Genomic DNA, 13,125 nt, shown 5'->3' with positions numbered 1-13,125 from the left:
TTTGAACATGGATCTGCCGCTATCGCACATCCATGCACATATCCCCTCGTGAAGGAATACTCTCATTTGGATATGAAAGATGGGGCCTTAACACGGTGACAGAGAGAATCCACTCGTCCAAAACACACAGGGATCACCAGTGTTAATGGTCGCGGCCCACTAGTTAAAACTATAATGGTCCTCAGACCAAGGCCTTCTGTCGCCTAGGTGGCTGAACAAAGGACCCTAGCCTGGGGCCGGTTTCCATAAACATTGTCAAGTAGCCCCCATAGCACTAACAGACAAGTGGAGCCTGCCAGCAAAACTCACCCAACCTGGAACGCACCGCTTCTCACAACAGCGGCATGTCCGACAGTTCAGCTGTGGCCTGACAGGTTTCACCCCAACAAACACAGCAAGGAACTGCAGTTGAGAAGCATGCAGCGGCGTGCTCCCAATACGAAAACCGGTGGAGGGTTTTTAGAATGATCATCATCTTCCAGACACTCCAGTACGAAGACAATATCGCCGTATTTTCTCGAAAATAGTGAGAGAGAAAATAAAGATATGATGTCAACGTATCTCCTTCCTTGTAAACAACATTTTTCTCCACTAACAACACGTCAAGTGGGGTACTACCGAGGCACTTTCTTGTGGTGAAAGCGAGAAGGAGGAGAGCAGGTGACCACACACCTGCTTATGAAGGTAAGCTGATGAGGGGTGTGGTCAGACTAATACTGGTATTAAAGGTACATTTGTGGAATTTATTCAGTGCGCGTGCACGTACGCGAGGAAGTGCAGTGTGATGCCAAGCAGAGCCCCTTAACGAAACAGAACATCAAATACACTCACAGCACACACATCCACACGCACACACTCACTTTAAACAAACAACTCACTGTAGCACCCACTTTACCCACTTTAGACACTTTAACACACTTTATATTTATTGGTAAAGAGATTTGCACTACAACTCATACCTCATTGCAGCACCTTACCCTAAATTGTACCTCATCCCATTTCTGCATTGTACTGTATATTGTATTGTAACTCAGTTACAAATTTTTTCTACTCTGTAGTATATTGAACACTTTTGTTTACACTTGTTTACGTACTTTTGACTTTCTATTTTATACTTTATCTATTTTTTATCTAGCACACTCTCAGGAGCAAAACAGAAACAAGCATTTCATATAAAAGTATTCTGTATTTTTGTATGACAAAAAATAAAGAAACTTGGAACTTGAACTTGAAAGGGGCTTTAGAATGGTGGACATTCTATTATTAATCTCTCTCTCTCTCTCTCTATCTCTCTCTCTCTCTCTCTCTCTCTCTCTCTCTCTCTCTCTCTCTCTCTCTAGGTAGAGGACAGTCTTGAGCTGTCTTTTCAGGGTCAGGATGTTAAACTGGATATCTTCTTTTTCTACGAGGAAGGAGACCTCTTCTGGAACGGAGGAACTCAGGCCAAGAGTGGCAAAAAGTTCAAGTAAACTCACTTTAATTGTTTCACTTTGTTTTCTATTTAACATTTGCTATATCTTACTTTATATACTTGCTGCATTTTTTGTCCATTTTATTCATTGTTGGGGGTGGGTTATTAATTAGCCAGTGGTGTGTGTGTGTGTGTGGGAAAAACTAAGACTGTGACCGGCATCAGTTACCACAGAGGGCCACTAGATGGAGCCACACACTAGGTATACTCATCTACACATTACCCGTTACACAGGATAATGATGTTAACCATAGGCGGCACGTGAGCCATAACATAAGGGGAGGCAAAGAAAATCTTTTTTCTTTTTTGTCAATACACACACCCACTAGGCTATGCGAGGCGAGCCCCACTCATTTAATATATAGTGCAAATTAAGTGTTCAAATGAAGGCATCCAATAATAGATTAACCATTGTCTTAACTTAATGCAGCAAAATGCGACGTTTCGTCTTGGCATCAATGATCTTTTCTGCTTTAACTTTGACTGTCTCTCCTGGCGCATTGTTGTTCTTAGCCAGTTTCGGATGTGATGTGCCTCATTGCTGAGAAAGACCGTTCACAACTTGAATCACAAGTTGCGGTGCTGACAGCAATGAAGGGAACATTTTTCGTCATTTGGATCTCATCATGCTTTGAAAACAATGTACATACAGTAGCTCTAAAAAGTGTCCATGATTTGATGAACTCTGACTCTCATCATGTCCTCTTAGAGCAAGCCCTTGTATGCCAAGATAGAGCAACATACAGCCTCAGGTGATCCGTAGTTATGCCCAGGGGCAGCATAACACTTGATTTGGGTAGGCCTAGCCTAGCCTAGCCTTCATTACCCACCGCCTATGATGTTATCCCTTGTGCCATAGACAAGGGTGAGTAATGAGTATAGTATACATACATACATACATACATACATACATACATACATACATACATACATAGAAACCAGTTTAGATGTTAACCGGTTGAGATCAATTCAGTGAATTCAGGAAGGGGATTGTCATTCAAATTAAAATAAGGAAAAACGTTTGGTGCGAAAAGGTTGTACTATCCACCCTATTGTCAAGTCTTATCAGCAAGTAAACTGCAATTAATTTCTGTTTAGATCAAGTATATTATATATATATATATATCAAGTATATTCAAATAGAATAATGTATCGTATCGTCCAAAATCGCAATAGAAATTGAAACTGGATGAATCGCCCGGCCTCCAGTCGGATGTTTACATCTCTCCGCTCTCTGTTCTCTCCTCTCTGTTCTTGTGGTCTTTATACCGTCGCCCCCTTTCAGGGTCAGTCATCACCTGAGAGCTATGGGGGCCCCGAATACTATATACCAATATGGTGTAGTATAAATAGTATGATTTAGTTATATTATAATAAAATACAAATTATAAAATTATGTAGTATATAGAAGTATAATATAGAATAATACATTATATAAATTAGGGCTGGGCGATAAAACGATAACGATAATTATCGCGATAAATTATTTCCTCGAAATAAACATGAAACGTGGTCGCAAAGTTTCGATATATCGATTTTCCAAGCTTGGATATCGGCACACGCACTAACAACCAATCAGGAATAGAGCTACGTTACGTGATGACGCGCTTACGCACCACAGCTCCAGATGTGCTACCGTTTTGGTTTCGATTTCCGAGGAGATTAGTTTAGCAAATTTAGTTAGGAAAATGCATGAAAATTCCAGTGAAGGAGATGGCCACAGCGAAGGAGATGACAACCCTACGCCTACGCCTGGGCCTTGGCGCCTCAAATGTAGAGAAAATTGTTAATAAGAAAGGTGTTTCGACGTCGGCAGTATGGACACATTTTGACTTTTTAAAGTCGGACAAAAATCAGAGCAGCGTTCGCTGCAAACTGTGTCGACGACCGGTGCTAACAAACACGGGGAACACAACAAACATGTTCTATCACCTAAAAGTGTATCACTCATTAGAATACACTGAATACACTGAATGCAAACGCATTCAGTCGGAAAGGAGTGGTGGCGTTAGCCGACAGCCACGAACAAGAACCATTGAAGTTCGTGCTGCGCCTGGAACTGATGCAGTACTGAATTCTGCCATCCGGACACATGCTATTTGAAATATTATTATAGAATATAGAATACCATAGGCCTATAAATGGCCTTATAGCCAACTAAATTTGGATGCAGCAAGAACCGTCCATGAATGAAATCTACACAGTTCCATTCTTATAATGCATATGATCCAGTGGCGGTAGGTTGCCCCCTGGTGGAATATAATAATCTATGCACTGGGCCCGGGGCGGTTACTGCGTTACACCCCTTCCTGACAGGGAGCGACGCGAGCGAGCGTGATTGCGAAAATGATTAAAATGTATTCGTTTCAATCAGACTATCCTGACCTGCCGCGAGCGACAGCGAACTGAGCAGCGATGTCGTCCACCCCTCAGATATTCGCTCGCTGTGTCTCTAGTTGAGCGATTACGCGGCTGAGTCCCGCCCCTAAACACTTTTTATTGGTCAAGAATCGCAGGCCCCCCCCACGTGTGCTTCCAGGTAACACACACACACACAGACACACTCGGACACGCGCCGCCTCATATCAGGACAGTGTCGCGCGCGATTTCGTCTCTAGTTCGCTCGCTCGCTCCCTGTCAGGAACCGGTGTTAGAAGAAGGTTCAGATTCAGATGACTTTATTCGCCATTTCATACAGGTACAAAATGGAACGTGTTTTGACATTACAGTGCATACTTTTTTCACAATTAAGAACAATACAACAGTAAATAAATAATTTTAAGTAAAGTGCAAGACAGGACAGAACAGTGAGACAACAATAAGACTGTGAAAGTGCGGTGGTTGGGGACATGGAAACAGTGCAACACAAGGTTCAAGTCCAGAAGTCCAGCCCTAGCAGCTCGCCATAGAGGGGGGGGGGGGGGGGGGGGAGCAGGGGGACACCTGACTCGTTTACCAGGCGAGCTGCTGAGGGGAAGAAACTCAGTCTATGGTGGGACTTTAGTGTCTTGGGCAGCCGTAGCCGCCTGCCGTGGGGGAGCATGTTGAAGAGGTTGTGACCCGGGTGGGCGGGTCTGCCATGATCTTCCTCGCCCTCCTCAAGGCCCTGGTGGAATGTAGGGACTCGAGGGAGGGAAGGGGGCAGCCGATCACCCTCTCCGCCGAGCGAATCACCTGCTGCAGCTTGGCCTTGTCTCTGACCGTGGCTGCAGGGAACCAGGTGATGATGGAGAGGGTGAGGATGGACTGGATGATGGCAGTGTAAAACTGGACCATCGGAGTCCTCGGCAGCCTGAACTTCCTCAGCTGACGTAGGAAGAACATCCTCTTCCGGGCCTTTTTATTGAGAGCGATGGTGTTCAGCTCCCATTTTAGGTCCCGGGAGAGTGTCATGCCGAGGTGCGCGGACTGATGACGACATCAACTCGAGACGAGACATTCAGTTGTTTTGGCGGTCGGAAATCACCCATAATCACAAGAAACATTCATTCAGACAGTACAGTTGGATCTAACAAAATGGATTTATATGGACACATTCATGGAGAATTCAAGCCGGGACCACAAAGCTTCTCAAAGGGTTGGCTCGACACGCGACGGCTCTCCAACTCGTCTCGTAGTGACGTCTTCGTTCTACCACAGCAAAAAAAGTTAGTCTATCTATTAATAGCCCGCCGGTGCCGGGCATAAGAAGTTAATTAACACTTTAATCGCCGATGACGTGTTTAGACGTCATTCCTAGCCATGCTCATTCTGCCGAAGACGCCGTAACTCGTCTTTGATATCAATAATTCTAAAATCTGTGATCGAAATCATATTTCTCCTCCGGAGCCATGAGATGTACTGGTGAGCTCCACTCAACTGTCTAACGGTTCGAGAGCGCCATCTGGTGGCCGATCGGCAGAGAGGGAGGGGCGCGCCAAACAGGAAGTGCTCATCCATATGTCGTCCGGGCACTCGCGATCGGTAGCCGGACTCCATCATTCTCAACACACTGGATGATCAATCGCTCGCCCTAACTCAATAAACAACGTTATTTGGACGTATATAGTATTATACAACCTGGAAATGGTTCATCAGGATCAACATCCCATAATCGAAAACGGTCTACTCCACGCTGATCGTCCAACGGCGCGAGGAACATACGGTAAGATCCAGCGTTATTTTCTAACGTATTCCATATAAACTGCTCTGATGACCATATGACCCACACTAGACGAATGGTATAATGTTGCCCACGGAATTATAAACGCCCCCTCGCCCATCCGGTCAATATCAGATGATACGTAGTAACTTCTAGAACCACGTCCATTTGAAATTTTTTATCTCGCGCCGATTGCTATCAAACTGTATTTCATCATCAATATAATGCATTTGGAGCTATAAATCAAGTTCTGGAGAAAGCTGCAGAAAACGATAAAAACATACTTATACTTTAGACCATATTTTAGTATGAATATGTGAATGAAAAAGTATATCGTTGCTACACCCTGAACAATGGATATAGGACATTGAATGGGCCATAATAATGGCAATCTAGCAATAGAATTTAAAAAGTTATAGCTCTGCAAAGAAGGGGAACTTCTCCATAGACAAATAGAGCTGGCTAGGGATGGTAAATTATGAATTTAACCCATGGCGATCAAAGTGTTAAACTTGACAGAAATAATTATTTCATGTATATCGATGATAATTATCGATATCGAGTGATATGAAAATTATTTTATTTTATCGCGATAACGTTTTTGGCCATATCGCCAAGCCCTAATATAAATGTATAGATACGTGTGTGTGTGTATGTGTAAATAAATGAATGAACCTAAATATGTAGTTTGACTGATAGATACACAAAATGGGTTTATTTATGTTGATTTAATTTGGTTGTGTTGATGTTTCCATTTTTCCAAAATGGGTATATTCTGTTTGGTTTTACGCAATAAGTCTATCGGTGTGTTGTATGTGTGTAGGGGCAGGTATATGTAGGGCTGACCTACAAATTCTTTTTTGGAATTCGAAGCTTCAGGGCAGAGATTCGAAATTCAGGGCAGAGATTCGAAATTCGAAGCTTCGAGATAGAAATAAAATAAAATTTATAATTTTATTATTATTATTTTTTTTATGTTGTGGGACTTGTACAGCACTTTGTTCAACTTGGTCAGTGCAGTAAAGTTTAAACCTTTTAAAATCTTAGACAAACAAAACACTTTGCTTTCATGAAATATTGTAAGCCGTCATTTGAGGCTTTATAAAAGCAGCACAATGAACACAAATCTGTCGGTGCCGAGTCCGACCTCATCTTAAATAACAAACAGCATTGCTTGTTGTAATTAACAAAGAGAGGCACAGTTGATTTTGCAGCAATTTTTATTATTTTTTTTTTTAAATAATCAACGTTTATTTTCATATTCGAATCCCATGCCCATCGAACGAAGCTTCGAAGTATTTAAGACAGCCCTAGGTATATGTAAGAATTTTTCTTCTTCCTGTTCCTTTCGGCCATGGAATTTGGTGAATTATATTAATATGTACTGTTGGACTGTGGTAATTCCATGTACGAATAAATAAATGATGATGATGATGAAACCACACGATGAAACTTTTTTTTCCTGAAATTGTGGCCATTTTCAAAGTAATATTTAGAGGAATATCTCATTAGGATAATGACATCACACAACAGTCTAATTAGACTATTGTGTGATGTCATTATTCAATCTCATTCTTAACACTTTCAGTGCCCAGCAGGGGGCGCACATTTAGTGCTTGAATGCCCACCATCCACTGCAATGTTAGCATTAATATCGCCTAATCTATGTTTTAAATTATGGTTATGTGTCTAATCTGCCCGTCGCATTATCAATGACCCATTTCCAGTCAACATTGTCGAAGCGGATTGTTTTTTTTATCGGTTCATTTCCGTTTTATAGCATTTTGAAAAGCCCTCGTTTTCACGGAAAAAATAAAAGATTCCATGATAATCGCCCTGTACTGTAATATTCTAGAACGTTGTCATTTTTTGGCCTATTTATGAATCGTTTTCAAATAAACGCTAGATTAACGATAGTATATGTGTATGTGTGCACGGCGCGCTGGTGCCGCGCGCTGAAAATAGATTCTTTCAGTTCCTGATCGCTCTTACAGTCAAACAGCCATATCACATATAGGGGAAAAGCTTATATCTCCGTGAAAACGGGTCTGATTATCCTAAGACTGGTAAAATAGATTCCTTACCTGATGGTATCCAAATGGATTATTCCAATTCCTGATAGCCATTCCAAAAATCGATAATTTTATTGATCCCACGCGTATACTGTAAAACACAGTAACCACGCTGTGCTGAGGGTCCAGCATGAAGCTGATCGGCTCCGGTTACATGCGTGAGAAGTAAAATGTGGAGTCCGGGTTTTTTTTTTCTCATGCATTTTCAATGCGAGTCCAATCCAAAAGGGTGAATTACCATCTGGGAGACCGATAGGGGGCGCTTTTTTCACATCTGAGCGCCTGGGGTGGCTGATTTACAAACGGTAGACTCGATTGATGAAATATGAATTCAGATCACTAATAAAAAAAAGAGAGAAAAAACGAATATTCTCGTTGTGGGCATTCAACCCGCGGGGGGGGTAAATCCGAAATATCTCGGTTTGGGCATTCAAAGTGTTAACCATCAATATTTGTTCATTTTCTTTACTTATTTGCATTTTGCATCTGATAAAATACAACAATTTAATTTGAAAAATTTGACAATGTATGAACTGAAAACAAAAATATTATCTATTAACAATTTATTTAGGTAACATAAATAATACTAATTCGTACATTGAAAAAAATATATATATACATTTGTATCTTTTTTTTGAGAGACCCCCCCACAGGTGGCCCCCCCATAACTGGAGCCCTGCCCCCTCTTTCAGGTACCTCTTCCCTCGGTTCTCCCTGTGCTGGACGGAGCTGACGGAGCTGAAGGTGCGAGTCCCCTGCGAGACCCTGGACTACGTCGCGGCCAACTACGGGCCGAGCTGGATGACACCGGTGCGCGCCTGGGACTGGAAGACCTCGCCCAGCAACGTCCAGGAGAACGGACTGTGGCCGCTCAGGGAGTGGGACGAGGTCATCCAGGTGTACTGACCCGTGAGGAGGAGGTCACTGGAGGTCATCCAGGTGTACTGACCCAGGAGGAGGAGGTCATCCAGGTGTACTGACCCGTGAGGAGGAGGAGGATGTCATCCAGGTGTACTGACCCGTGAGGAGGAGGTCACTGAAGGTCACTGGAGGGTCTCTTCAACATTTGCAACTGTAGGAGTGCAGAGTAAATCTCTCGTTGTTCATTGATTACAGATTACAGAATTTACAGATTACTACAGAACAAGGGAGCGTGTATAATACTGAATGCCAGTAGGCTACTGGAGACACTACAGGGGTGACATGTATAATACTGAATGCCAGTAGGCTACTGGAGACACTACAGGGGTGACATGTATAATACTGAATGCCAGTAGGCCTACTGGAGACACTACAGGGGTGACATGTATAATACTGAATGCCAGTAGGATACTGGAGACACTACAGGGGTGACATGTATAATACTGAATGCCAGTAGGCTACTGGAGACACTACAGGGGTGACATGTATAATACTGAATGCCAGTAGGCTACTGGAGACACTACAGGGGGGACATGTATAATACTGAATGCCAGTAGGCCTACTGGAGACACTACAGGGGGGACATGTATAATACTGAATGCCAGTAGGCCTACTGGAGACACTACAGTGGTGACAGTGGCTCAGGAGGTAAAGCGGTCGTCTGGTAGTCGGAAGGTTCCCGGTTCGATTCCCCGCTCCTCCCGGGCAGCATGTCTAAGTGTCCTTGAGCAAGACACTTAACCCCTAACTGCTCCCGATGAACAGGTCGGCACCTTGCACGGTCGCCTCCGCCGTCGGTGTGTGAATGTGTGAGTGAACGGGTGAATGTGAGGAACAAAAGTGTAAAGCGCTTTGGATAAAAGCTGCTATATATAAATGCAGCCATTTTCCATTGACTACAGGTGCAGGGAAATGGACTTTGGGGGGGAAATGGCACCGAGGTACAGTATCAAAGTGGAATCGTCCTCTCGCCTCATAGAGACATTGCACTCCGAGGTCTCCCGTCGTTGAAGTGTAATGATCCCGCCTCCTCCTCCTCACACACTGATGAAGACACTGCAGAATAAATGTAGCAGGTCAAGGGAGGCCATGTCTGGGAACTGGTAAACCTCTCCTGTGTACCGGGGGCACGATTCCTTTTTTGGCTGAAAGGTACATCGTTTGCGGGGGGGGTTTGCGTGAAAGGCCCTGGATTTTGAATCCAGTCTGTCACAGGTGTACTACTGAAACGCTAAAACGAATTGGCTCCACTTCCAGATTCTAGAGTGTACAATACACTCCCTGGGCCTCTGATGATCAATAGGTACTTGTCCATGGTGGGAACTCTTCCTAAATATATTTTTACGGCATTTCTGCTTATTTCTTTTTTTTTTTATTATCTTTTTCCTCCTTTTTCCGTTTTTCTCCCATCCCAATGTTAGTCGTTATGCCAATTCCCAATCCCCTTCCTGGTCGTTGCGCACTCTACCCCCTACCGTCGGTCCGGGAGGGCGGAGACTATCACATGCTTCCTCCGACACATGTGTACCCAGCCCACCGCTTCTTTTCACCTGGCAGCGCGGACTCTCACTGGGAGAGTGTAACGTGTGGAAGGTCACACTACCTCTCTTAGATCCTTCCCTTGCTGTGCAGGCGCCCCGACCGAACTGTAGGAGTCGCTGTTAACAGCGACCAGGACCCACCCGAGCCGGGTTTCCCCCCCCTCTAACACTGCCAATTGTGTCAGTATGGACGGTCGGCCAACCCGGAAGCACCACAGCTGGATTCGATCCCACTGTCTCTGTGGTGCTAGACAGATGCTTAGTCCGCTGCGCTACCCGGCCGCCCTATTTCTGCTTAATTATATAGGACCGGACATGACAGGAAATCGGCGGTGGAGAGAGAAGGGGGATGACGTGCAACAAAGGTCCCAGGCCAGATTCCAGCTCAGGACGTTGCCATTACACAGAGCCCAACGACACCACCTCTTGCCAGAAAATCACCTTCAAAGTAACTTTGCTTAGATCAAGGAGACGGGGCAGAGAGAAAACGATAATACCTATAGTCACCTGTAGTAACTGCTGTGTTTTACTGTGCTTGTCTCATGTACCGTAAGCATGTTTTGGGTGTTGACGTTCTTCACTCAAACCTTAAGTAATAGGGAGGTGTAGTCTGACGTCACTTTGGACCGCCCGTGAGGTCCACCGTATAGGGATTTATCATTGGGAAAATGGATTATTGGCTATTGTAATAATTCTGCCTCATGAACATTGGAAAACTTTCCATTTTTGCACAAAATAAGTTCCCTTCTATCACTAACATTATTGTTTAAGCATTTTTGGTTGAAATAAAATTCTGCGATTTTTTTTTTATTAATTGCGGATATTTTCATGTTGAGCTATAGATTGTGGATGAATACGCACAGAAAGCTACACCATGCAAATGTTCATGCTTTATTTGTTTTAAACGAGACCATTTAGAAATGGGCAATGGGGAAATACGTTGCAATTTTGCGAGGTGGACCGGCCGGAAACCGCAATGACGTAACCACTACACCTCCCTATAACATAACTTTTAGAAACGAGTCTGCAGCATTTCAACGTCACTGAAACGGAGCCGCTGTGTTCCAGTGTCTTGGGAGGAGAACGCCGCTGCTGAGTGCATTACGGTCAGGGTTAGTTAGCCTGTCTGGACTGATGGATCCTGCAGAGAGCAACCTCTTAGTCGAATGCAAAAGAAATTACTATTATTTTTCTTTTGTATCAATCTTTCCAAAAGCAAAGACGTCTAGAAGCGAGCCCCCCCCCCCCCCCCCCCCCCCACAGCCCAAGTGGAATGATCTAAAAAATTATAATAATAATAATTATCTGCTAATTTTGGCCAGATCAAAGTCGAATATACAAATCCTTAGTCAGGGACAGGCCTAGTTCCCACCCACCCAAAGGCTACAAAATTCAAGAATTTAGAAGCTATTTAAAAAAAGATAATAATAAGAAATCTGATTGATTGAAAATGTTATTAACAGATTGCAGAATGGGTACAGTACAGCTCAATACACTACCAATGGATCATAGATTAATGTATATTTGAGATGATGTCCAGAGTGGTAATCCTGGATGGTAATGGGAGAAACCGCTAGCTGGCTAAATAAACCAGTGCTTCCTCTACCGCTGGGATGTCTGGTTGGTCCCCTGCCCACTGTGCCCAGTGGGCTAATTACGTTAACCCTTTCACTGCGACACTACAGACGGTTAACCCTTTCACTACCACACTACAGAAGGTTAACCCTTTCACTACCACACTACAGACGGTTAACCTTTCACTACCACACTACAGAAGGTTAACCTGTAGTGTGGTAGTGAAAGGGTTAACCTTCTGTAGTGTGGTAGTGAAAGGTAGTGTGGTAGTGAAAGGCTAACCTTCTGTAGTGTGGTAGTGAAAGGCTAACCTTCTGTAGTGTGGTAGTGAAAGGTTAACCTTCTGTAGTGTGGTTGTGAAAGGGTTAACCGTCTAGTGTGGTAGTGAAAGGTTAACCTTCTGTAGTGTGGTTGTGAAAGGGTTAACCGTCTAGTGTGGTAGTGAAAGGGTTAACCGTCTGTAGTGTGGTAGTGAAAGGGTTAACCGTCTGTAGTGTGGTAGTGAAAGGTTAACTGTCTAGTGTGGTAATGAATGGTTAACCTTTAGTGAAATGGTTAATACATGTTGATTTTAACGGGACATTTGTGCCATTTACTCTAAATACTGCATCAGGAGGCATCTGCTTCCCACTGAGAAAAGTGCTATACAAATAAAAGAGGGTAACACTAAATAAAACTCGGGTTTCACTGTGGAAATCTTAACTACAACCTCCCAAAATACGATGTCTAAAATAAAGGTTAGTGGGTTTTACTTTAACATACTTTACCGGTTATGTTTTACCAGTCTCCCCTGCGCCTATTGCTTAATAACAGCGGAGCAGTGCTGCCGTTGCTTCCGCGTTTTCCCTGATTGGCTGCGACACGCCCCGCGGCAGGCGCGGCAACTGCAGAGCGGAGCGGCAGAGCTTGCGGAATTATGTAACCGCCCTAATCCGCCATGATTTTCATTCGGCGCTCAGCTCACCTGGCAGCGCAGCGGTCCTGCGATCCTGCGGTCCGTTGTTGACTAGTTCGAATCCCATCAAATTTTTTTTTTAACGTGTTTTTTTTTTAACGTGTATTCTTTCGCCGGTTAAGGTTAGGCATGGTTATGGTTAAGGTTAAGGTTAGGCATTGTTTCGGAGTTGGTTAAGGTTAGAACGGTTAAGTTTAGGCGCTGTTAAGGAGCTGGTTAAGGTTAGAGTTTGTCTTAGAGACAGCCTATTTCCGCACTGCCGCTCTCCCGCGTTGCCGCGGTCACATGGTCAAATTGTCACATTCTTGCACTGCTCCGCTGTTAAAAAGCAACACGCCTCCCCTGCGGAGTGTTGCACCCTTGTTGAAGAAATGTGGTCGTTTTAACTTTTCAAAAGTGTCAAATCTGTCAGCCTGTTGTGTATATATGACCTATCTTAACCCTTTCAC

At 43.8% G+C, this 13,125-nt stretch overlaps 1 protein-coding gene across 2 annotated transcripts in view; it reads left to right on the top strand.

Moving 5' to 3' along the window:
• Window positions 1–11,848, top strand: part of fktn (fukutin) — a 62,900-nt gene extending 51,052 nt beyond the window's left edge. For both annotated transcript variants that reach the window (XM_084324317.1, XM_084324316.1), the window contains exons 9-10: window positions 1,341–1,465; window positions 8,377–11,848. In XM_084324317.1, coding sequence (XP_084180443.1) covers window positions 1,341–1,465; window positions 8,377–8,590 — 339 coding nt within the window. In that variant the 3' untranslated portion in view covers window positions 8,591–11,848. The remainder of the gene's footprint in view (window positions 1–1,340; window positions 1,466–8,376) is intronic.
• Window positions 11,849–13,125: the final 1,277 nt, after the last annotated feature.

This window comes from Notolepis coatsorum (assembly GCF_963971535.1).
Source record: "Notolepis coatsorum genome assembly, chromosome: 11".
Lineage (NCBI taxonomy): Eukaryota > Metazoa > Chordata > Actinopteri > Aulopiformes > Paralepididae > Notolepis > Notolepis coatsorum.
Note: the sequence above shows the minus strand (reverse complement) of the source record. Positions and strands in the feature narration are given on the sequence as shown.